Below are 26,846 nucleotides of genomic sequence, written 5' to 3' on the forward strand. Positions count from 1 at the left end.
TTTCTTGTTTGTTCCTTACATGCTCTTAACTTGGACTCTTCAGCCTCTTTACCCTAGCATCTGAGGCTCTGTAAGGGTGTCCCACTTTGATTCTGTTTCTAACATTTTTGGCATTCTTCTTGCTAAATATACTATGAATGTGTGCCTACTATGTGTTAGGCACCTGAGACAGAGATGAAAGTTATAAGCTGCTCTCAAGGAATTGGGTTTACAGCTTAATAAGTAGCTTAATTAAAATATCCAAAAGTTGACATCTCAAGGTCAGTTTCTTTCCCTTCTGAGAACAGAATCTAAAATGCATGTCAACTAAATGCCATGTCATATAACCTAGACACGGGTTACCCCTTTGATTAAATCCTGTGGAAAACAACTGCTTAAGTAGCCTTAAAACCAGCCAAGATGCCCCAGTCCTGTTACCTAATCGGTAAGACGAACCTGATTACCAATATTATAAAATGTATCTTAAAATCACAGAATTTTACATAATAAAGATCATTTTACAGATGGCAAAACAGGTTCAGAGATGGAAGGATCAGACCAACATCACAAGGCTAATTAGTTAAAGGAAGGCACAGGACTAGAAATCCAGGTCCCTGCTCATAAAATCACACTGTCAATCAGAACAGATTACACCACGAATTTTTTTTTTTTTTTTTTATTGTACTTTAGGTTTTAGGGTACCATGTGCATAATGTGCAGGTTTGTTACATATGTATCCATGCGCCATGTTGTTTTGCTGCACCCATTAACTCATCATTTAGCATTAGGTATATCTCCTAATGCTGTCCCTCCCCCCTCCCCCAACCCCACAACAGTCCCCGGAGTGTGATGTTCCCCTTCCTGTGTCCATGAGTTCTCACTGTTCAATTCCCACCTATGAGTGAGAACATGCGGTGTTTGGTTTTTTGTCCTTGTGACAGTTTACTGAGAATGATGGTTTCCAGTTTCATCCATGTCCCTACAAAGGACATGAACTCATCATTTTTTATGGCTGCATAGTATTCCATGGTGTATATGTGCCACATTTTCTTAATCCAGTCTATCGTTGTTGGACATTTGGGTTGGTTCCAACTCTTTGCTATTGTGAATAGTGCCGCAATAAACATACGTGTGCATGTGTCTTTATAGCAGCATGATTTATAGTCCTTTGGGTATATACCCAGTAATGGGATGGCTGGGTCAAATGGTATTTCTAGTTCTAGATCCCTGAGGAATCGCCACACTGACTTCCACAATGGTTGAACTAGTTTACAGTCCCACCAACAGTGTAAAAGTGTTCCTATTTCTCCACATCCTCTCCAGCACCTGTTGTTTCCTGACTTTTTAATGATGGCCATTCTAACTGGTGTGAGATGGTATCTCACTGTGGTTTTGATTTGCATTTCTCTGATGGCCAGTGATGATGAGCATTTTTTCATGTGTTTTTTGGCTGCATAAATGTCTTCTTTTGAGAAGTGTCTGTTCATGTCCTTCGCCCACTTTTTGATGGGGTTGTTTTTTTCTTGTAAATTTGTTTGAGTTCATTGTAGATTCTGGATATTAGCCCTTTGTCAGATGAGTAGGTTGCAAAAATTTTCTCCCATTCTGTAGGTTGCCTGTTCACTCTGATGGTAGTTTCTTTTGCTGTGCAGAAGCTCTTTAATTAGATTCCCATTTGTCAATTTTGGCTTTTGCTGCCATTGCTTTTGGTGTTTACACCACGAATTTCAAACACTTGAAAGGACATGACAGGGATACCACCACATTTCAGAAGTTAGGAAAGTGACACCACGTTGTCGAGTAACCACTGTTGCAGCTGGTGACGTGAGAAATTCCCCCGTCAGTAACCTCACTACACCTTAAAACACAGAAGGCATTCAATAAATAATCTCAGGCTCTAACCATTGTGCAGTTTGGAAGAAGGAAAGCAACATGGCAGACGGCTGCAGTGGCTCACGCCTGTAATCCCAGGACTTTGGGAGGCCGAGGCCAGTGGATTACTTGAGGTCAGGAGTTCGAGACCAGCCTGACCAACATGGTAAAACCTCATCTCTAGTAAAAATTCAAAATTAGCCAGGTGTGGTGGCACATGCCTGTAGTCCCAGCTACTTGGGAGGCTGAGACAGGAGAATCACTTGAACCTGGGAGGTGGAGGTTGCAGTGAGCCGAGATCTCGCCACTGCACTCCAGCCTGGACAACAAGAACAAAACTCCATTTCAAAAAAGAAAAAGGAAAAGAAAAGCAACATGGCTTTGACAGGCATACAATTAGATGAGAATTTCACATGAAGACCTATTTATTTCTTAAAAGTCCTAGAAATGGAGAAGGTCCCCCATGCTGAGCAGTAACTGGCCAAGCGGTCCTTCAATTTTTGGCAAGTTTATTTTCACAGGTCTACCCACAGCATGAGCTCTACACCTGTGTGTCTAGTCCCCTGGTACAGCTTCTGACCTTCCAGATATTTAATCAATGTACTTCATGAAGTTACTACCAACGTTCTCCTGAATTTTCACAACCAACTAGAGACACCGACAGGTGGACAGTCTCCATTCTATAAACAGAGTAACTAACTGCCTTGCCCCTATTGGTTTCCAAGTTTTGTTGTTTCCTTAGCAAAAGTGGTTCCACTTACTTGCTTCACTCCCCTCCACACCTCTGGAAGACAACTTTCCCTTTGCCTTCCTCCCCCAAATGTTTCACAAAACAGTCATCTTGTTTTGTAGCCTTGCCATAAATAACTGCATGCAGACACACCATGTTCATCACTTCAGACCAGTCAAAGCTCAACTTTATTTAACAGGTTTGAATGCAGAATTAAAATGTCACAAAAAAAGGAAGGAAGGGAGAAAGGGAAGCAGCTTCACTGCTCAGTAAACCTGGCCTAAGCCTCATGTTAAAATGAATTTCCATTTTGTCATTTCAAAGTTACTGTGGGTTAGGGAAAAAATCTGTAAAATTCTCGTCATCGCCCAGCTTTGCTGTAAGCCAGATGATTGTGGCAGTTTTACAAAACTCTGGAGGGGTCTGTGCTTCTTCCTTCTTCCTGACCAAAGTCCACAGGTGTTCCTGGATGGAGGAGCATGGTAAGCTCCACATCTGCCTGGTCATTGTCAGTACTGTTCTCATTATTGTTCTGAGGAAAAAGTATTTTAAACTATTTGGAAACCATAAGATGCTGCTCAAATATATGGCACTGTTATTAATTCTAAACCCTCCCAAAAGATTCACCAAACCTCAACAATCTTAATGGGACTCTAAAAAAGCCCAGAAAGAATATTCTAGAATGTCCTGGATCATTATCACCTAAATCAGTGGTTTTCAAAATGTTAGCGTCACCACGACCCTTTCAGGAGGCAGAAAAGTCCTCTCTTTTCCAACTACATCTCTGTGGGAGGCCACATTTTCTTCATATATTTCATCTAAAACAATATACTGTAATAGGTTGAATGCAGAAACAAATCTGAGAAACTTTTATTAACAAGATTTGCAAAAATGTAACACAATGCCATCCTTTCCTCTAAGCCTCTTCCATTTTGGAAAACAGTTATTTTTCGTGAAAACGTTAACATTTACTATTATTAACACGTAATAAGCTTAGTGTTGTTTTTAAATGAATTAATAAGTATTTAAAATTGTTCCCAGTTTCGGCCGGGCGCGGTGGCTCACGCTTGTAATCCCAGCACTTTGGGAGGCCGAGGCGGGCGGATCACGAGGTCAGGAGCTCGAGACCACGGTGAAACCCCGTCTCTACTAAAAACACAAAAAAATTAGCCGGGCGTGGTGGCGGGCGCCTGTAGTCCCAGCTACTCGGAGAGGCTGAGGCAGGAGAATGGCGTGAACCCGGGAGGCGGAGCTTGCAGTGAGCCGAGATTGCGCCACTGCACTCTAGCCTGGGCGACAGAGCGAGACTCCGTCTCAAAAAAAAAAAAAAAAAAAAAAAATTGTTCCCAGTTTCAATTTCTCATATGGTAAATACTGACAAATGAAAGTTCTTTGGGGACCTTAATAGTTTTTAAGAGTGTTAAGAGGCCCTTAGATTAAAATGTTTGATTATCACTGACCAGTTTAAACCCATTATAATATAGATTGTTTCTACTTAAGTTCAAATACTCAAGTAGAGTTAGGAAATAGGTAGATACATCATAAAAACAAGCACACAGTTACTTCCCACACACAGGAAAAATGCGCTAGTTTTAGAGGTAATATAATATGTATTTTGCAAGAAGTATTCCTTTTCATCACAAGCAGGGGGAGAAAGGAAACAGAACAATCACCTTGCTGCCCCCTGAACCAGTCAGGCTTCCCTTTCCTCTTTTGCCTTTGACCCTCTGGCACAATGCCTTTTTTTTTTTTAAATGTTGATTTTATATTTAATACTACAGATGACAGAAATTACTTTAAAAAAGTCATTAGTGACAGTTATAGCTATCATCAGATTAGTTATAATTAGCTAATTTTTCAGAAAAAGATTTTCACTAAAAAGTGTTAATGACAAGAAATATAAGTGGGGGAGTATCTATCTATGTATCTATCTATCTATCTATCTATAGATAGATATTTATATGTAAAAGTCAGGCCAGGCATGACTGATGAAGCTGATCCACTTCCACAAATCAACCTCACACAGCACACCTGATATCTTGCTTTCCATTATTCAAGTATGCAAAACAAATTGTTTGGTCCTAAAATGCAGCAATGTATAAATCCAAAAATCTTCTTGAGAGTTCACCAAGCAGTTAAAATATTGGTTACTGTATTATTACAACTCCCCAGTTACTGTCAAACAGAGCTCTCTGTGAGTTGTGAAGGTAAGTGACATCTGTACCAAAGAGCACGGATTATGGAAGTAGAGAACCGGGTCAGTTAAATTCTCATCAACTCTTACTTGACAAATTAGGGATATGCAGTAATTCTAAGCTCACAACTTTGAATGAGGTCAATAATCTTGAGCTGGTCTGATGGCTACTCTGCATTTTCTTAAAAAAATGTGTTTGCTAAAACCCATTTAATAATACAAATTAGCCTAGCTTTTTAGAGTTAACAGTATGTTCTATACGTGTATTGATTTGCTACTTATACAATATATGTATTTATTCATTCAATTAAGAAACCCAGTTAGCTTACTTCAAATTGTTGATTATTACACATAACAAAAATATTTATCTTTACCAACAGCCTGTAATTTGTTTTTTCCAGTGTTCCAAACCCATCTGCCCCTTATCTTTGGGCCATTTTAGACTGCAGAATTTTCCTGATGTAATTACTGACAATGACAACACTAAGCCTCCCTTGCCGACGACATGATGAAAATGCAGTTACCAAGTGATCAGGAACCTACTGAAGACGGGGCCGCCATGCTCTCACAGTGAGGGCAGCACCTCCCTCCCATCTGCGTGTCGCTGCATGTCTTACCGACAAAGCAGTCTCCTGTCTCCCTAAACATGCTGCGCTGCGAGCCCCTCGGAGCCCTACCACCCTGGAAAACTCCCACCCAAAGTCCAGTCAATAAAATTGTATGGGCCAGCTCAGGATGGCTTCTGAACAGACAGCCAAGAACGCTGGACCTGGAAGACGGCACTCCAGGAGAGGAGACACTCACAATTTCGCATAAAAGTCACAGAACTCCTTGTAGACTTTGACGTCACTGTGCCTGCGCTGCAGTTTGGAAACAGCCCTCTCGTCCTCAGTCCCATTGGCCTCGTGGACACTGTTAAGGGCTGCTCGGGGGATTTCTTCGTTCTCTGGGATAACGCAGGGGCGCGCTCGGCCTGAGAAGGCCATCGTGGGTGCTTGAGAGCTCTGAGCACAGGGACGAGAATGGCAGGACACAGAGCCAGGAGAAACAATATCCAGGCCTCCCTGCTTCCCAGCCAGGGTCACTCCCACTGTTCCCACGCACGTCAGCCTGGCCCGCCAGGGTCACTGCTGCTGCTTCATGTTAAGAGCTCAGCAGCACAGTACACAGTTACATGGCAGTCAGGATTTACTGATGCGTTCTGGAAGTTCTAAAAAACATTCCACAAAGTAGTGACACAGTCTTTGTCAGAGCGGCAGTCCCAGTGGACTATGCTATAAACACTGCACCAGGAGACCGGGGCTACCTCGTAAGCCTCCAAGAGAAGGAAATATCCACACGTGCCTTGCATATTTGCCACAAGACTTCATCACCAATGCCGTGCTTTTCACTCTGGAGGGCATAAGAGGCTTCTGGAGACGTTGTAAAACACCCCCTGACAAGCTCTCCCTCAGGCTGAGGCTGCTGGCACACTCTGAGGAGCATTTGAATCCTGCCCGGACCTGGGCTTCCACAACCCTGGCCATGACTGCCAGCTGTGCCCGTTGGGTCCCTTTCCCAGGAGGCCATGAGTCCCTAAAACTAAGAGCTATGTTTGATTTCTATCACCTTTGCTACTGGTACATAGTCACAGTCCAATCTCAGCTTCAATGAATGGGCACAAGTGGAAACAGACAAGGGCCGGTGTTTAGTTATAACTCTTCTACTGGACTCCAGCTAACCTCAAAGCTTAGGTGAGCCGATGTTTCTCAGTCTCTATCATGACTAAGGAAGCTGTTACATACTTTGGCATTCTTGCTATATTCAGTCCACACTCCTGTCTCCTGTGATTGAGTTAGCAACGCGAAAGGAAACTAAATCACTAAGCCAAGGAAAAAGTCAAGCTGGAAACTACATCAGGCAAACCTGCCTCCTGTTTTATTGCTAAATAAGATAGCTACAAAGACAACAACCTACATCCCTCCCTCACCATTTGCCCACAAGAAAATTCCTTATGGAAAAAGGACAGACACAACTCAAAGTCATCCCTTTGAGGCTCACCTGAGACAAATGCATAACTGATTGCTTCCTCTACCCTATTGTTCATGTAAAAATGTAGGTTCACTGAGCCAGACACAATTGTGTATTCATCGGAAGGCTGATCAAGGACTCAAAAGAATGCAACTTTTTGTCTCTTATCTACTTCTGGCCTGGAAACCCCCTACTTCGAATTGTTCCGCCTTACTGGACCAAACCAATGTACATATTACATATATCGATTGATGTCTCATGTCTCCCTAAAATGTATAAAAGCAAGCTGTACCCCGACCACCCCGGGGCGCATGTTGTCAGGACCTCCTGAGGCTGTGTCATGGGTGCGTCATTAACTTTGGCAAAATACACGTTCTAAATTGAGTAAGACTTGTCTCAGATACTTTTCGGTTTACAGCAATGACGACAATCATGATGTAGCACTAGAGACAACTAAAGGGCTCAGAATCTTTCTCATGTCCCCGTCCTTTCAGGGCAGTGTGCCACCCACCAAAACCAAGAGACTGTGAAATAAAATCTACAGAACAGGCACAAGGCACACTGATGGACAGTCACGGAACCAGCAGCGGATAAACAAAATGCAGCAGAGACACCAAGTAACAACCATAAATAATGATATCCAAGAGTCAGTGAGTGTTTCCTATCACATCCCTTAATCCTTCCCACGGCTTCTGAGATAGGTGTTAGTTACAAATGAAGAAACTGAGGCACAAAGAGACTGAATAACTACTAAGGAGGTGGTGGAGTCAAGACTTAAACCTAGGCACTCTGAGTCCAGAGCCTATGTTGTTAATCCCTATGTGAGAAAATGGTAAACATAATTACTGGAAAGCACAATGGTTAGCCAGAAAAGATTAGGGAGCGGGTACCAGACAGGACTGGAAGCAGAGGACCAAGTCTTTCTACTTTGAACCCTAAAAATCTCAGAGGATAGGTCAAGAACTCAAAGGCTGTGGGTTACAGATCCTGCCCGGGCCCAAAGCCTATGGCTGATGAAACAAGGGAATCACCATATTTAAATAAGAAAGGAACAACCTCATGGTTTAAAATTTTTCCTTTCAATTTATCTACATTTCCTAATTTTTTAGGTTTTTTTTTTTTTTTTTTTTTACAATAACCATGTGAAACAGTGAGGAGGCAGGGAGGGAGAGAAAGAAAGAGACAGACAGACAGATGGATGAGGACAGAGGCAGGCTGACTCAGACCTGAAATTTAATGCATCCAGTGGGGGTGGCATGGTAGGAGGCAGGAAGCCACGTGAGCCTTCTGCTCAGAATTCTCCCTCACAGTCTCCCCAGTGCTCACATCTTACGTGACTGCAGTACAGGAGCAAAACCAGGAATCTGACATTGCAACAATGCGTGTGTGCGGGTCTCTGTCATTTCATCACATGGGCAGCTTCCTGTAACAACAGCCTCTATCAAGTTACAGGACTATTCCATCACCACAGACTTCTCTTTCATGTTATCTCTGACCATCACATATCTCTGCACACTCCAACATTCCTAACCTCTGGCAACCACTCATGTGTTTTACATTTATATGATTCTGTTATTTAAAGAATGTTACCTAAATGGAATCATTCATGTGACATCTTAAGGCTTTTCATTCAGCACAATGCCCTGAGACCAATCCAAGTTGTTCCACATGTCTGCAGTTTGCTCTTGTTTACTGCCAAGTAGTATTCCATGACATGGATGCATAGTTTGTTTCACTGTTCACCCGCTGAAGGGCATTTAAGTACTTTCCTTCCAATTTGTGGCACTGTGAATAAAACTATAGAAATTTCTGTATTGAATATATTTTTATTTCTTTGGGATAAATGTCCAACAGTAAAATTGCTGAGGTATATAGTAAGTGAATGCTTAGTTTTTAAATAAACTGCCTGTGATATTGTGACTTTTAATAATGTCTCTACTAAAAATACAAAAAATTAGCTGGCATGGTGGTGGGCACCTGTAATCTCAGCTACTCAGGAGGCTGAGGCAGGAGAATTGCTTGAACCTAGGAGGCAGAGGCTGCAGTGAGCTGAGATCGTGCAACTGCACTCAAGCCTGGGCAACAAGAGCAAAACTCCGTCTCAAAAGAAAAAAAAAAAAAAGACAGTTTAGGCAGCACACAATTCTTCCAAAAACACTACCTGAAGTCACTTCTCTTACTTAGCTACAACAGAGTAAAGCTAAAAGAAATATGTTATTTTTTCGATAGGACAAGGGAGTGGTTTAATTCCGAATAAACACCATAGCTCAACTTTTATATTCAGGCATTTTGATACTGTTAAATCATTTTCAGGAATAAATAATGTCACTCTAAGAAATGCAAACAAATTTGACTGAAACTACTACTGCCACGGCAGTGGCATCAGAATAGCCATTGAAGTAGGGTGGGAGGCTGTTGTTTGAAAATACCAAAAAAGTCAGATTCGTCTGAATAGAGGGTCTACTAGGTGGCTTTTGGTGAAGAATTAGGATTGTGCAAGGCCCTCAATTCCCTAAGGGCGTTTTTCTTTTTTTTAATGTTGAAAGTATTTATTTTATTATACTTCAAGTTCTGAGGTAGGTACATGTGCAGAACGTGCAGGTTTGTTACAAAGGTATACATGTGCTGTGGTGGTTTGCTGCACCCACCAACCTGTCATCTACATTAGGTATTTCTCCTAATGCTATCCCTCCCCTATCCCCCACCCACCCTGGACAGGCCCTGGTGTGTGATGTTCTCCTCCCTGTGTCCACGTGTTCTCATTGTTCAACTCCCACTTATGAGAACATGTGGCGTTTGGTTTTTTGTTCTCGTGTTAGTTTGCTGAGAATGATGGTTTCCAGTGTCATCCATGTCCCTGCAAAGGACATGAACTCATCCTTTTTTATGGCTGCATAATATCCTATGGTGTATATATGCTACATTTTCTTTATCCAGTCTATGATTGATGGGCATTTGGTTTGGTTCCAAGTCTTTGCTATTGTGAACAGTGTCACAATGAACATACATGTGCATGTGTCTTTATAGAATGATTTATAATCCTTTGGGTATATACCCAGTAATGGGATGGCTGGGTCAAATGGTATTTCTAGTTCTAGATCCTTGAGGAATTGGCACACTGTCTTCCACAATGGTTGAACTAATACACACTCCCAACAGTGTAAAGGTGTTCCTATTTCTCCACATCCACTCCAGCATCTGTTGTTTCCTGACTTTTTAATGATCGCAATTCTAACTGGTGTGAGATGGTATCTCATTGTGGTTTTGATTTGCATTTCTCTAATGACCAGTGATGATGAGCTGCTTTTCATGTCTGTTGGCTGCATAAATATCTTCTTTTGAGAAGAGTCTGTTCATATCCTTTGCCCACTTTTTGATGGGGTTGTTTTTTTCTTGTACATTTGTTTCAGTTCTTTGTAGATTCTGGATATTAGCCCTTTGTCAGAAGAGTAGATTGCAAAAATTTTCTCCCATTCTGTAGGTTGCCTGTTCACTCTGATGATTGTTTCTTCTGCTGTGCTCTTTAGTTTAGTCAGATCCCATTTGTCAATTTTGGCTTTTACTGCCATTGCTTTTGGTGTTTTAGTCATGAAGTCTTTGCCCATGCCTATGTCCTGAATGGTACTGCCTAGGTTTTCTTCTAGGGTTTTCATGGTTTTAGGTCTTACATTTAAGTCTTTAATCCATCTTGAGTTAATTTTTGTATAAGGTGTAAGGAAGGGGTCCAGTTTCAGTTTTCTGCATATGGCTAGCCAGTTTTCCCACCATTTATTAAATAGGGAATCCTTTTCCCATTGCTTGTTTTTGTCAGGTTTGTCAAAGATCAGATGGTTGTGGATGTGTGGCGTTATTTCTGAGGCTTTTGTTCTGTTCCACTGGTCTATATATCTGTTTTGGTATCAGTACCATGCTGATTTTGTTACTGTAGCCTTGTAGTATACTTTGAAGTCAGGTCGCGTGATGCCTCCAGCTTTGTTCTTTTTGCTTAGGATTGTCTTGGCTATGTGGGCTCTTTTTTGGTTCCATGTGAAATTCAAAGTAGTTTTTTCCAATTTTGTGAAGAAAGTCGACGGTAGCTTGATGGGGACAGCATTGAATCTATAAATTACTTTAGGGAGTATAGCCATTTTCACGATATTGATTCTTCCTATCCATGAGCATGGAATATTTTTCCATTTGTTTGTGTCCTCTCTTATTTCCTTGAGCAGTGGTTTGTAGTTCTCCTTGAAGAGGTCCTTCACATCCCTTGTAAGTTGGATTCCTAGGTATTTTATTCTCTTAGTTAACAACTGTGAATGGGAGTTTACTCATGATTTGGCTCTCCATTTGTCTGTTATTGGTGTATAGGAATGCTTGTGATTTTTGCACATTGATTTTGTATCTGGAGACTTTGCTGAAGTTGCTTATCAGCTTAAGGAGATTCTGGGCTGACATGATGGGGTTTTCTAAATATACAATCATGTCATCTGCAAATAGAGACAATTTGACTTCCTCTTTTCCTAAATGAATACCCTTTATTTCTTTCTCTTGTGTGATTGCTCTGGCCAGAACTTCCAATACTATGTTGAATAGGAGTGGTGAGAGAGAGCATCCTTGTCTTGTGCTGGTTTTTAAAGGGAATGCTTCCAGTTTTTGCCCATTCGGTATGCTATTGGCTGTGGGTTTGCCATAAATAGCTCTTATTATTTTGAGATATGTTCCATCAATGCCTAGTTTATTGAGAGTTTTTAGCATGAAGCACTGTTGAATTTTGTCAAAGGCCTTTTGTGCATCTATTGAGATAATCATGTGGTTTTTGTCATTGGTTCTGTTTATGTGATGGATTATGTTGATTGATTTGCGTATGTTGAATGAGCCTTGTATCCCAGGGATGAAGCCGACTTGACTGAAGTGGATAAGCTTTTTGATATGCTGCTGGATTCGGTTTGCTAGTATTTTATTGAGGATTTTTGCATTGATGTTCATCAGGGATATTGGCCTGACATTTTCTTTTTTTGTTGTGTCTCTGCCAGGTTTTGGTATCAGGATGATGCTGGCCTCATAAAATGAGTTAGGGAGGAGTACCCCTTTTTCTATTGTTTGGAATAGTTTCAGAAGGAATGGTACCAGCTCCTCTTTGTACCTCTGGTAGAATTCAGCTGTGAATCTGTCCAGTCCTGGACTTTTTTTGGTTGGTAGGCTATTAATTGGTGCCTCAATTTCAGAACTTGTTATTGGTCTATTCAGGGATTTGACTTCTTCTTGGTTTAGTCTTGGGAGGGTGTACATGTCCAGCAATTTATCCATTTCTTCTAGATTTTCTGGTTTATTTGTGTAGAGGTGTTTATAGTATTCTCTGATGGTAGTTTGCATTTCTGTGGGATCAGTGGTGATATCCCCTTTATCATTTTTTATTGCATCTATTTGATTCTTCTCTCTTTTCTTCTTTATTAGTCTCACTAGTGGTCTATCTATTTTGTTGATCTTTTCAAAAAACCAGCTCCTGGGCCGGGTGCGGTGACTCATGCCTGTAATCCCAGCACTTTGGGAGGCCGAGGTGGGCAGATCACGAGGTCAGGAGATCGAGACTATCCTCGCTGACACAGTGAAACCCCGTCTCTACTAAAATACAAAAAATTAGCCAGGTGTGTTGGCAGGTGCCTGTAGTCCCAGCTACTCATAGTCCCAGCTACTTGGGAGGCTGAGGCAGGAGAATGGCGTGAACCTGGGAGGCAGAGCTTGCAGTGAGCCAAGATCGTGCCACTGCACTCCAGCCTGGTGACAGAGCCAGACTCCATCTCAAAAACCAAACCAAACCAAACCAAACCAAACCAAACCAAAACCCAGCTCCTGGATTCATTTATTTTTTAAAGGGTTTTTCGTGTATCTATTTCCTTCAGTTCTGCTCTGATCTTAGTTACTTCTTGTCTTCCGCTAGCTTTTGAATTTGTTTGCTCTTGCTTCTCTAGTTCTTTTAATTGTGATGTTAGGGTGTCGCTTTTAGATCTTTCCTGCTTGTGGGCATTTAGTGCTATAAATTTCCCTCTACACACGGCTTTAAAATGTGTCCCAGAGATTCTGGTACGTTGTGTCTTTTTTCTCACTGGTTTCAAATAACATCTTTATTTCTGCCTTCATTTCGTTATTTACCCAGTAGTCATTCAGGAGCAGGTTGTTCAGTTTCAACATAGTTGTGTGGTTTTGAGTGAGTTTCTTAGTACTGAGTTCTACTTTGATTGCACTGTGGTCTGAGAGACCATTATGATTTCCATTCTTTTGCATTTGCTGAGGAGCATTTTACTTCCAATTATGTGGTCAATTTTAGAGTAAGTGCTATGTGGTGCTGAGAGGAGTGTACGTTCTGTTGATTTGTGGTGGAGAGTTCTATTAGGTCCACTTGGTCCAGAGCTGAGTTCAAGTCCTGGATATCCTTGTTAACTTTCTGTCTCATTGATCTAATATTGACAGTGGGGGGTTAAAGTCTCCCACTGTTATTGTGTGGGAGTCTAAGTCTCTTTGTAGGTCTCTAAGAACTTGCGTTATGAATCTGGGTGCTCCTGTATTGGGTGCATATATATTTAGTATAGTTAGCTCTTCTTGTTGCATTGATCCCTTTACCATTATGTAATGCCCTTCTTTGTCTCTTTTGATCTTTGTAGTTTAAAGTCTGTTTTATCAGAGACTAGGACTGCAACCCCTGGTTTTTTTTTTTTTGCTTTCCATTTGCTTGGTAAATTTTCCTCCATCCCTTTATTTTGAGCCTATGTGTGTCTTTCCATGTGAGATGGGTCTCCTGAATACAGCACACTGATGGGTCTTGACTCTTCATCCAATTTGCCAGTCTGTGTCTTTTAATTGGGGCATTTAACCCATTTACATTTAACATTAATATTGTTATGTGTTAATTTCATCCTGCCAATATGATGCTAGCTGGTTATTTTGGCCCGTTAGTTGACGCAGTTTCTTCATAGCGTTGATGGTCTTTACAATTTGGTAAGTTTTTGCAGTGGCTGGTAGTGGTTGTTCCTTTCCATGTTTAGTGCTTCCTTCAGGAGCTCTTGTAAGGCAGGCCTGGTGGTGACAAACTCTCTCAGCATTTCCTTGTCTATAAGGATTTTATTTCTCCTTCGCTTATGAAGCTTTGTTTGGCTGGATATGAAATTCTGGATTGAAAATTCTTTCCTTTAAGAATGCTGAATATTGGCCCCCTCTCTCTTCTGGCTTGTAGGGTTTCTGCTGAGATCCGCTGTTAGTCTGATGGGCTTCCCTTTATGGGTAACCCAACCTTTCTCTCTGGTTGTCCTTAACATTTTTTCCTTCATTTCAACCTTGGTGATCGACAATTATGTGTCCTGGCGTTGTTTTTCTCGAGGAGTATCTTTCTGGCGTTCCATTTCCTGAATTTGAATGTTGGCCTGCCTTGCTAGGTTGGTTGGGGAAGTTCTCTTAGATAATATCCTGAGGAGTGTTTTCCAACTTGGTTCCATTCTCCCCATCACTTTCAGGTATACCAATCAAACGCAGATCTGGTCTTTTCACATTGTCCCATATTTCTTGGAGGCTTTGTTCGTTTCTTTTCACTTTTTCCCCTCTAATCTTGTCTTCACGCTTTATTTCATTGAGTTGATCTTCAATCTCTGATATCCTTTCTTCCGCTTGATTGATTCGGCTGTTGATACTTGTGTGTGCTTCATGAAGTTCTTGTGCTGTTTTTCAGCTCCATCAGATCATTTATGTTCTTCTCTAAACTGATTATTCTAGTTAGCAATTCACCTAACCTTTTTTCAGTGTTCCTAGCTTCCTTGCATTGGGTCAGCACATGTTCCTTTGGCTCGGAGGAGTTTGTTATTACCTACCTTCTGAAGCCTACTCCTGTTATTCATCAAACTCATTCTCCTTCCAGTTTTGTTCCCTTGCTGGCAAGGAGTTGTGATCCTCTGGAGGAGAAGAGGTGTTCTGGTTTTTGGAATTTTCAGCCTTTTTGTGCTGGTTTCTCCCCATCTTCGTGGATTTATGTACCCTTGGTCTTTGAAGTTGGTGACCTTCGGACGGGGTCTCTGAGTGGACGTCATTTTTGTTGATGTTGATGCTATCCCTTTCTGTTTGTTAGTTTTCCTTCTAACAGTCAGGCCCCTCTGCTGCAGGTCTGTTGGAGTTTGCTGGAGGTCCGCTCCAGACCCTGTTTACCTGGGTATCACTGGTGGGGGCTGCAGGCTGTTGTTCCTTCCTCTGGAAGCTTCATTCCAGAGGGGCACCCACCAGATGCCGGCCAGAGCTCTCCTGTATGAGGTATCTGTCAGCCCCTACTAGGAGGTGTCTCCCAGTTAGGATACATGGGGGTCAGGGACCCACTTGAGGAGGCAGGCTGTCCCTTATCAGAGCTTGAACACTGTGCTGGGAGATCCGCTGCTCTCTTCAGAGCTGCCAGTTAGGGACAGCTGAAGCTGTGCCCACAACCACCCCTTCCCCCAGGTGCTCTGTCCCAGGAGGTGGAGGTTTTATCTGTAAGTCCCTGACTGGGGCTGCTGCCTTTTTTTCAGAGATGCCCTGCCCAGAGAGGAGGGAATCTAGAGAGGCAGTCTGCAGGTAGCCACCTTGCTGAGCCCAGTTCGAACTTCCCAGCAGCTTTGTTTACACTGTGAGGGTAAAACCACCTACTTAAGCCTTAGCAATGGCGGACACCCCTCCCCCAACCAAGCTCAAGCATCCCAGGTCGAGCTCAGTCTGCTGTACTGGCACAAGAATTTCAAGCCAGTGGATCTTAGCTTGCTTGGCTCCGTGGGGGTGGGACCCACCAAGCCAGACCTCTTTCAGCCCCCTTTCCGGGGAGTGAATGGTTCTGTCTTGCTGGCATTCCAGGCACCACTGGGGTATGAAAAAAACTCAAACACTACCACTGGGGTATGAAAAAAAAAAAAAACTGCAGCTAGCTCGGTTTCTGCCCTAAAGGCTGCCCAGTTTTGTGCTGGAAACCCAGGGCCCTGGTGGTGTAGGCTTCAGAGGGAATCTCCTGGTCTGTGGGTTGCGAAGACTGTGGGAAAAGCACAGTATCTGGGCCAGGGTGGAAGGCATAGTCCCTAATGGCTTCCTTTGGCTAGGAGAGGAAGTTCCCAACCCCTTGCGCTTCCTGGGTGAGGCAACGCCCCACCCTGCTTCAGCTCACCCTCCTTGGGCTGCACCCACTGTGCAACCAGTCCCAATGAGATGAACTGGATACCTCAGTTGGAAATGCAGAAATCACCTGCCTTCTGCGCCAATCTTGCTGGGAGCTGCAAACCAGAGCTGTTCCTATTTGCTATCTTGCCAGCAAATCCAGGGCGTTTCTTAAGAGGTTCTATACTCTAATCAGCCCTCATGGCTAAGTTGGGTCTTTGGGAGATCCCACAGGACAGGTCTGAACCCCAAATGTTCCTTAAATCCACCCAGAGCAGAGTGATTTCTACTTTATGAAAACAGTTGATGAATTTGTCATTTTCTGATCATTACTGCGTGTTTCACTTACGGAATGATCGACCTACTGCGACAAATCTGGGACCGTGGCTGCATAGGTCCAATAGCTTGGTTAAGGGCCCCCACTCACTGCACAGTGATGCAAAGTTGGCACACAGTAGTGTCCTGTAAAGAAGGCCGTAAAGCTTCAGATTCCAACTGTCTGCTAACTTCATGATTTTAGTCAAAACTAACTCCACCTCTGACATAAGCCATGGCCAAAAACAAATAAGCTACTTGGAGATATCATACAAAAAATTACAGCTATTTCCAGCAGCTCAAATAATTAAGGCCTGGATAAAGTCATGAAAATAGCAGCCAACATTTTTTTAAAAAGCAACTTTCAAAAAAACACTAGTAGCTTAAAATTACTCCTCTTAAGTAGTAATGACGGACTTATGTACATCATTACCAAATATCTGTAGGATTTAAAAGCCAAACTGGACATTTTAACCAATTGCCTCTAAAATACAGGACTCCAATATAGAAAAAGAGGAGTGGTTAGTAAATGCTTCATTCTATTCCACAAATAGATTTGCATAATTGATGGCTAAATGGAGCACTTGGCAATAACAACTACTAGATGAAACTTCTCCAACTGCATTCAAAGGCTTCCAGGTCATAATGGGGTATTTGAATTGTTGGGGTGGCCTGGTTAAATTACCCTATGCCAAAATGAACTGTTTCTACTATCATCTTCTATCCTGCTCAAATGGAAAATATAATCTAATTTGCCCCAGACTAGTAAAAACAAAACAATCATGACATGCAAGTAAAGATAACGAAACTGGGAAGTTCCTTCCCATTTTGTAGCTTCTAGAACAAATGCACTGGATTTTCTTTCAACAGTGAGAAAAAAGACAAAGTTTGGCCACAAAAAGATATGGTTTTGTAATTAATATGCCATTTTGCCTTGTCAATCTTTTTCCTAATTCTTGAATGCACAGGCAAAAAGAAATTATTCATTACCACAGAAGCAAGAGAGTGATAAAGAAATAAATGTACATTTTCTCAAGCTAGCTTAAAATAAAGAAAATAGCACATTTTTTACATGTTTGTATTAGCATTGCTTATTGGGATTATTATCAAAGTAAGGCAGAGCTACTGTGGCTTTGTTACGTATGTTAAAAATAACTGAAGAGTCACTAAAAGATTATCACCTAACAATAATAAAATGAACAAAACAAATTCTCTCCCTGTGCACCATCGACTCCATCCCAGGGGCCCAAACCATCCCAAACACTGGGATCAAAGTCCAGAAATTACAATGAGGCTGTAATTGTGAGAAGGCTATTTGCATCTGATTGTTTGCAAGAAACTCCCTCTGAAATGAAACTTAATCTAAGAGTTAGAGACTCTCTTTGGTGTTGCAGATAGGTTTCTAGCATCCCAAACTTTATGATATCTTAACTGTATTTATTTCCCTTAAAAGGAAAATGAGTGAAATGCCATTCAATATCAGGTTGAAATATTTCTGGAAGGAAACTAGCAGGCACCCATTTAAGCCTTAAAATCATCTAAAATACAGTGTTTCAGACGGAATATCATCCAGCCACAAAAAAAGAATTAAATCCTGTCAGTCGTGGCATCATGATGAGCCAGGGGTATATTATGTTAAGTGAAATAAGTCAGGCACAGAAAGACACATGCCACATGTTCTCACTCATATGTGAAAGCAAAAATACAATTGAACTCACAGAAGTAGAGCGTAGAGTTGGTTATTAGAGGGTGGGAAGCGTGGTTGGGAGGGGAGACAGGGAGAGGTTGGTTAAGGGACTCAAGACTCAACATTACAGCTGAGTAACAGGAATAGTTCTCGGGTTCCTCAGCACTGTAGGGTGACTAATGTTAAAAATAATTTATTGCATATGTTCAAAAAGCTAGAAGAGGATTGTGAAAGTTCTAAACCCAAGGAAATGATAAATGTTTGAAGTGATGGATATGCTAGTTACCCTGATTTGATCCTTATGCATTACATGCATGCATCAAAATAACACATGCACCCCATAAATATGTACAATTACTATGTATCAATAAAAAATTCCTCCTCTAGTATCTGAGGGAAAACTATCCTAGTTTTATTCCCAAAGCCCACAGGCCAAAGAGAGAGGCCACTCAGGAGCCCCAGGCAGAGGTGTACTGAGGGACAGCCCAGAGAAGGCAGGAATGGCCTCACATTCAACCTCAGTGTCCACGGGGTTCTGCAACACGAGGCAGGTCTGAAAGTGCTGTGTGGCCTCAGAGACACTGGCAGAGACAACAGGCAGAAAGTACTGCAAATAAATAGTTCAGTTACTCAATCCTAACCAGTTTTAAAAGTCTTGACAGCCTATGTGGTGGCCTGTTTCTTAAGAAGCACCTCTCCCTGAATTATCTCTAGAAAAGTTTCTAACATGAACCAACCAACAAATATCTACCCACAAAGGACTTTGTAAAAGGACATGGAGCCTGGGGAAAGGAAAGGAGAAAGACTGAAATCAAGCTCCTCCCAGCACTCTCTCCTTTCTCCATGATACTCCGAGTGCCTCAGACACTCTTGTGACGCTCTTGCTCCCTGCAACAAGCCATCTTGTCCCTATGATAATGGAGACACTCCCATCACACAGGAAACCCATCATGGAAAGACACGAGACTGGATGGGAAAACAGAATGGGCAGCAAAAAGGTACAATCATTAAAAGCAGAACACTAACAAATGACTGAACAATGGCAAGCCTCAGTTTCTGTAAGCCCGTGCACATGGATGTGTAAGTGCTTTGGGATGGGATCACTGGACTGTACTGTTTTGGTTTGGTAGGCTGAATTTGTCAACTTTTATCAGCCCAACAGCAATATAGCTTATTACGGAAAATGTATGAAAGGCAGAGAAGAATCACTCATATTCCTGCCAACTAGAAACAAGTACTTTAACATTTTGAGCTCTATTCTTTTTAAAATACATGTACATAGCGGCTCACGCCTGTAATCCCAGCACTTTGGGAGGCCAAAGTGGGTGGATCACGAGGTCAGGAGTTCAAGATCAGCCTGACCAACATGGTGAAACCCTGTCTATACTAAAAATACAAAAATTAGCCGGGCGTGGTGGCAGGCGCCTGTAATTCCAGCTACTTAGGAGGCTGAGGCAGGAGAATCACTTGAACCCGGGAGGTGGAGGTTGCAATGAGCCGAGATGGTGCAACTGCACTCCAGCCTGGGTGACAGAGCGAGACTTCGTCTCAAAAAAACAAAAACAAAAACATGTACGCATATATGATATATGATCTTAAATACAGGGTTGTTGCAAGGTGACTTTAGAATTATCTTTAAAAGTGATGATCAACATTTCTAGCACTGGGTGAAACATATAAAGGATATACAATTTTCTGGATGAATACCATTGTCCCTTTTTTTTCTCCTGAACTTTCTGCTTATCAGAAACCTGCCCAGTCCTCAAGTACCCGCTCAAGATCTTCTCCAGAAAGCTTTCTTGACATTCCATTCCAGGCCTTATCGATCTTCTGTTCAGCAGCCACAGTATCCACTCTGTGTCCATGCAGTGAGTGGGTAAGATTTTCATCGGATATCATGTTGTGTTCTGTATTGCAAAGGTGCTCCTCATCTCCTCAAGAACACCAGGAAGCCCTTAAGTAGACATTTTTTTTTTTTTTTTTTTTTTTTTTTTGAGACGGAGTCTTGCTCTGTCGCCCAGGCTGGAGTGCAGTGGCACAATCTCGGCTCACTGCAAGCTCCGCGCCCCAGGTTCACGCCATTCTCCTGCCTCAGCCTCTCCGAGTAGCTGGGACTACAGGCGCCCGCCACCACGCCCGGCTAATTTTTTGTATTTTTTAGTAGAGACGGGGTTTCACCGTGGTCTCGATCTCCTGACCTTGTGATCCGCCCACCTCGGCCTCCCAAAGTGCTGGGATTACAAGCGTGAGCCACCGCGCCCGGCCTTTTTTTTTTTTTTTTTGAGACAGAGTCTTGCTCTGTCACCCATGCTGGAGTGCAGTGGCACGATCCATGCTCACTGCAAGCTCCATCTCCCAGGTTCACGCCATTCTCCTGCCTCAGCCTCCTGAGTAGCTGGGACTACAGGCGCCCACCAACATGCCCCGCTAATTTTTTTTGTTTTTAGTATGGATGGGGTTTCACCATGTAAGGCAGGATGGTCTTGATCTCCTAACCTCATGATCCGCCCGCCTCAGCCTCTCAAAGTGCTGGGATTACAGGTGTGAGCCACCGTGCCCAGCCTTAAGTTGACATTTCTATTGAGTCTTTTTGTGTTTTGTTTTGTTTTGAGACAGAGTCTCGCACCGTCGCCCAGGCTGGAGTGCAGTGGCGTGATCTCAGCTCACTGCAAACTCTGCCTCCTGGGTTCACGCCATTTTCCTGCCTCAGCCTCCCAAGTAGCTGGGACTACAGGCACCCGCCACCACGTTTGGCTAATTTTTTGTATTTTTAGTAGAGACAGGATTTCACCGTGTTAGCCAGGATGGTCTCGATCTCCTAACCTTGTGATCCGCCTGCCTTGGCCTCCCACAGTTCTGGGATTACGGGCGTGAGCCACCGTGCCCAGCCTGTGTTTTGTTTTTTTGAGACAGAGTCTCACTCTGTCGCCAGGCTGGAGTGCAGTGGTGCAATTTTGACTCACTGCAACCTCTATCTCCTGGGTTCAGGTGATTCTTGTGCCTCGGCCTCCTGAGTAGCTGGAATTACAGGCATGTGCAACCACACCACAGGCTAATGTTTGTATTTTTAGTAGTAGAGACGCAGTTTCACCATGTTGGTCAGGCTGGTCTCGAACTCCTGACCTCAGGTGATCTGCCCGCCCCAGCCTCCCAAAGTGTTGGGATTACAGGCGTGAGCCACCACGCCCAGCCTCTTTTGAATCTTTATACCCCTCATGGCACCAAGCACACTGTCATCATGCAATCGATCAAACTGGGCATCTTGAGAGAAGTCCCTAGACTGCCTGCAGAGGGCATCTAAAGAGGGCAAGCCCTGGTAAGCTGTGTCCCTCCCCAGACACCCAGACAGCCCAGTCCAGCTCATGGCCTTTGGTGTAACTTTCTCTCCTCAAGAAAGACAGCTCAATCAACCAGAATCACTGTAGTTTGAAATCTATAAGCCACCTCACAATTTTTTTTCTCCCATGGTCCCTCAAATAAGCAGTGTTTAGTCAATTTAAAAACATTCTTGAGCTGGGCATGGTGCCTCATGCCTGTAATCCCACCACTTTGGGAGGCCGAGGCGGGAGGATCACTTGAGCTCAGGAGCTGGAGACCAGCCTGGGCAACGTGGTGACACTACATCTCTACAAAAAATTAGCCGGGCATGGTGGCATGCAGCTGTAGGTGCTACTAAGGAGGCTGAGGTAGGAGGATCGCTTGAGCCTGTGAGCTGTGATCGAGCTGTGATCACGCCACTGTATTCCAGCCTGGGAGACACAGCAAGATACTGTCTCAAAAAAAAAAAAAAAAAATCTTAAAATTTTCTCTCATAGGTTGATTTTTCTCTGACCATTTAGAAACTTTTACTAGAAAATGTCTCTGTACTAGTTCCTTCATATTTCAACTCACTTATCTTTTTCTTCTTTTATTTTTATTCATATTGTGATCCATTAACATACATTCTCACACCTAAACATCTTTTTAAAATGATAACATTGTGTTCTGGTCAAAACAGACAAATTAGAGGAAGCTGTGTTTCCAATACAGAATGGCAGTATTTTTAGCTAGGAATGCTGACTTAGGAGAATGCCCAGATCACCAGTGACAGCCTCCAGTGTGTCAGGAGTTCTTGACATGGCTGTAGTGGCTGCAGCACCAGAGTCCCTGGCTCTAAATCACACCCTTATTTTAGTTCTGACTCAGTCAAGGCTATATCCCTGGACATTAACCTTCAGCTACACTGGGAGGGAAGTCCGTGGGAGTTTTTATTTTGTGACTAAGCTTAATGCGGGGTTTACTTCCCTCAATGATAAGGTAAAAGAAAACCATGAGAATTTCAGAATAGAAGAACAGAATAAAAAACATTTTAATTGAGTGAAGTGAAAACAATGAACCCTTTCAAATTCAAATGTACATCTTTCACTGCTTGTTATTTTCTTTTTGACACAGAACACGTTTTGTGTAGATTTTACTGCATTAAACAGCATTTGAAAATACTGACCAGGATGAAGCAGAGGAACTATATATATATATATATACACACACACACACACATATATATACACACACATATATATACACATATATGTATATTTTGCTGAATTTAAAAAGGTTTCTTCTCTTTCATTAACTTTAAATTTTATGAAATGTACACAGAAAGGCAAGGGATTATTTCAGCTACCATAACTTAGATTTTGCCATAAGTACAATGAAAAAAGATGTGGAAATTGTATAAGGTCAGGAGGTCAACCACTGTAAGCTGGTGCTCATGTAACACTGCCCAGCTACAGCCAGGCTGACAGCATCTCCCAGGGGCCTCAGTCACTCCTCTTGTTCTGCAGGCTCCTGTGCTCAGCCTTTCTCTCTCCCCACAGAGCTCACCATTCTCTGTCATGGAATGAAGCTATGGTTTTTGAAAGCAGTTCACAGGGCTAAGTAGGAAGCTCTTTGTTCCATTCCTTACCTCTTCTCAAAAACTGGTATTCTATACATCTAGCAATAATATATAAAATTACGGCAACTACCCACTTAGACAGACCCCCTTGTGTCCTGTAGGAGGCATCACTGGGATATTACTGGGTGCCGGTGACATAGTTACTGCCGCCTCTGTGAATCTTTGTCCTCTGTGAGCAGCACTGAGGCCTTGTCAGTAGAGGGTGCTGGAGAGACACTGCAGGAGGAAGAGGTTTGCTTCCCAGTCCTGCCTGCTCCCTGGGCAGAGCTCATGCAGCTTCTTCAGTGTCTAGCTCCTGTAGGGCATGGTGGCCAGCACCAGCTTCCCTGGCACTGGCCCCTTGAAAGTTTTGCAGCAGAGTGCCTTGGCCCCTGATGATGCATGCAGCCAGCTGCACCCATCCCTTGGCAGTCAGCTACGTAGGGGATGCCTTGGGTGAGGGATCTCACTGGGAACAGCCTTTCCTGGTATTTGAAAGGAGGATTTCCAACAATCTGTGCCAGCGACTTTTCTGCCATGCAGCACACCCTGGTAGTGTGACCCCGGGCACAGAGTAGGGCTCCTCCCTTGGTGCTCTAACTCAGCTCTAGGGTCCGTGGCTGCTCCTTACAGCGGCTATTCCTATACTCTTTTGCTTTCTCTCCTCTTACTAGCCAATTCCTTATTCCTCCAAAACCTTGTTAGAGTTAGTAATTCTAACTTTATACTAAACCCTTCCTGTTCAAATTAGTGTGGGTTTTCTCTCCGGGTTGGACCCAGGCCGACAGAGGCAGCCTATATGAGGACTCTGCAGCTGATGGTACTTAGACCTTTTGGGCTCTTTCTCCAAGATCCCACTTAGCAATTTAAACAACTGTATTTACATCCAAAACTAGGAACAGACGGGGGGAGAAGTGTGTTATCAAGTAAAGGTACAGAATAATAAACCTGTCAGTTAAATGGGAGTCCAAGTCTGTCTACCTCATTCTTTTTTTTTGAGATGGAGTCTTGCTCTGTCACCCAGGCTGGAGTGCACTGGCGCGGTCTCAGTTCACTGAAACCTCCCCCTCCCGGGTTCAAGCAATTCTCTGCCTCAGCCTCCCAAGTAGCTGGGATTACAGGCACCCGCCACCACGCCTGACTAATTTTTGTATTTTTAGTAGAGATGGGGTTTCACCATCTTGACCAGGCTGGTCTTGAATTCCACCTGCCTTGGCCTCCCGAAGTGCTGGGATTACAGCCATTTTTTTTTTTTTTTTTTTTTGTGAGATGAAGTCTTGCTCTTGTCCCCCAGGCTGGAGTGTGATGGTGAGATCTCAGCTCACTGCCACCTCCGCCTTCCGGGTACAACCGATACTCCTGCTTCGGCCCCCGGAGTAGTTGGGATTACAGGCACCTGCCACCATTACCAGCTAATTTTTGTATTTTTAGAGATGGGGTTTCACCATGTTGGCTAGGCTGGTCTCGAACTCCTGACTTCAGGTGATCCACCCACCTGGGCCTCCCAAAGTGCTGGGGTTACAGGCATGAGCCACCGCGCCCGGCCACAGCCATTCTTTATTTATGTAAACTAGAGGCCACACATGGACTCATTGTTCAAGTCAGGGTAGGAAGATACGTCCACCCCACACCCCCAGTGTAGACCCCCATCCTGATGGCACTTTCTGGCCCCAGTGACATGTCTGGGGGCCACTCAATGTGAGCTCCTGGGTTCCTCTGTGACCCCAGCAAAGAGGCAAACAGGGACACACACCCATTGGTCAGTCCTCAAGAACAAGAGGAGAATAAAGGAACTGAGGCGGTCAGTGAACTTTTGCTCTTCTTGAAGATGACTGGGAGGGTGCTAGGACAGCAGCTCCTTGGGCAGTCGCTGCACTCTGCTGCGTCTGGCTGTGAGGGCTTCTGTGAAGCTTTACTGTGAGTGCACCACATGCTTTCCTGTTATGGTCATTCCTGAGCCTCCCTTCCTGTCACATCACTCCCACAACAGAATGAAGCAGCTGCCTGTTTTCCAAATAGTCCCTCGATTTCAGGACATTTGTGGTGAAAAGGACCATGTGTACCACTTAACACTGATGTGTGTGGCGTCTCTCCAGAGATGTGGCCAGGACAAGGTGTCACATCCAGAAGGCACAGCTTCAGGAGTCTGAAAGCCAGCCTTGGGAGGGCTGCAAGATTCGCCTCATGCTAGTGGTAGGGGCAATGTTCTGTATGAGCGTCTTTGTTTCCTGAGGGGATTGAGAAAAATCTAAAATGTAATGCAGTAATAGTCTGCACAATTTCTGTTACAAAATAAACTTTTAGGAGATGACATATTACCTCATTATTTCTTCTCTTTCCTCATCATCTACCTCTCTCCCAATCCCCATTGGTACAGACACTAAATTGAACAGCTGGCATGCTGAATTAACATGACAGTCACTGAAAACTGAGTGCTGCATGAGAGCTGGCAGCTGGCACACCAGAGAGCCCTGCAGTCCTTCTTCCCTCCCCCTACAGACATCCTGCTAGGAGACCCCAACCTGACACAGGTTAGTTACTGCATGGACTTCCTTGAGCTTTGCCCAGCCTGCTTCCTCCCTGTCTACCCTTGTAAGAGTCTTTGAGGACAATGCTCCCTCCTCTTTCCTTTGGAGCCACAAAGAGGCCACAGCTAGCATCCAGTCCCCATCTCAACCACAAACCTCCAAGAAATACTACGTCTAAAGAACGGTGGTGTGCAAGAGAGAATCACAAGAAAAGCTTGGTGGGAGAAACACCACAATGGAGCTCAGGGAGATTATTTCAGGAAATTTTGTAATTGAGGCACAAGGATGGACACACACACACACACAGACCCCTGTGTGTAAACTTCTTATCATTTAATTACTTAAATAATATATAAAAAAACTTAAATTTCCTGATTTTAGGGCAACAAAACTCCCTGCTCTAATCCTTTTATAAACAGCACTGTCACCAGGGATTTCAGTTCAGAATGGCAAACATGCACTTGTATGACTCTGGGCCAACCCAGTCTTTTAATTCAAACCTTTAACCAACTATTAGTAAAGCATAAGACAGAACAATCTCTTTTATGGCAGCTCATAAATAAAAAAGCAAAAATGTAATTAAAACTAACGTGGCAAGAGGCCAAATTCATAGGCTGAGAAAACAGAACAAAATAACTGAGTTTCAAAGAGCTTAGAACCTATTAGGAAAGCAAATCAAATGGTGAAACTGAGAATGGTTCAAATAAACTAATAAATATGGTGACTATTTGGACTATGTTTGAACTGAATATAAGTATAAGAGGTCTGACCCTCTAATGATAGCACCTATGCTGGTTGTATAAAAAGTCAATAATTTAAGCCTATTTAAAAGCAGCAGTCATTTTTACTCTTCTATGGATGGCAATATTCTAACCTATTAGCGACAAACCACCACATAACTATTTCAAGAGACAGTTTTATCCTTTGAAATAAAACCACTCTGAAACACAGAAAATAATTCGTGTTAAAAGAATACATAAAAATAACCTCACCAAATCAATTAGTAAGAATTAAGATGCTGGCAAAAACAAAGGGACAGAAGAGCAGGAAGCAATTCAAAAGGCAAAACCAAATCTTCCACTGCCGTCATGATGAACATTAACTATTTCAGAGCAGAGCAGGGGATAGATACATGGATGCTTCCTGGAGTGGAGGGGGTAGGGGACAAGGGAGTCACCTGGTACACTTTATTAACCTGAGCACAAACATAATCAGAAGAACAATATCATAATGGTTCATAAGGCAATGTCAGTGCTTTCTCATTCAGAAATCAATGTGTACACTTGCTATGCAGGTACAGATTATCTCTAAGTAAACTGCTTATATAAACAGACTTTTCAAGGTCAATTTACCTTCTTTTGGTTTAATATTTTCATCTACATTTAAGTAGCCTGAGCCAGTATTCCAGTTCTCTGAGGCCACAATCCCAGGCACTCATGTATAGCTCTGTAGAAGTTGCTGAAGTGCCACTACTCATATGTTGA

The 26,846-nt window shown here is 43.0% G+C and overlaps 1 protein-coding gene across 12 annotated transcripts in view; it reads right to left on the reverse strand.

The window, feature by feature from the left end:
- Positions 1-26,846, reverse strand: part of LIMS1 (LIM zinc finger domain containing 1) — a 156,254-nt gene that overhangs the window by 28,240 nt on the left and 101,168 nt on the right. For 2 of the 12 annotated variants that reach the window (XM_055243843.2, XM_063616655.1), the window contains exon 1: positions 5,580-5,864. The exons of 8 other annotated variants lie outside the window; for them this stretch is intronic. In XM_055243843.2, the coding sequence (XP_055099818.1) occupies positions 5,580-5,761 (182 nt within the window). In that variant the 5' untranslated portion in view covers positions 5,762-5,864. Of the gene's footprint in view, positions 1-314; positions 323-5,579; positions 6,202-26,846 lie in introns of those variants that run through there. 2 more of the 12 variants (XM_055243844.2, XM_055243852.2) reach the window with 2 other exon arrangements.

The sequence above is a fragment of the Symphalangus syndactylus genome, chromosome 14, assembly GCF_028878055.3.
Source record: "Symphalangus syndactylus isolate Jambi chromosome 14, NHGRI_mSymSyn1-v2.1_pri, whole genome shotgun sequence".
Lineage (NCBI taxonomy): Eukaryota > Metazoa > Chordata > Mammalia > Primates > Hylobatidae > Symphalangus > Symphalangus syndactylus.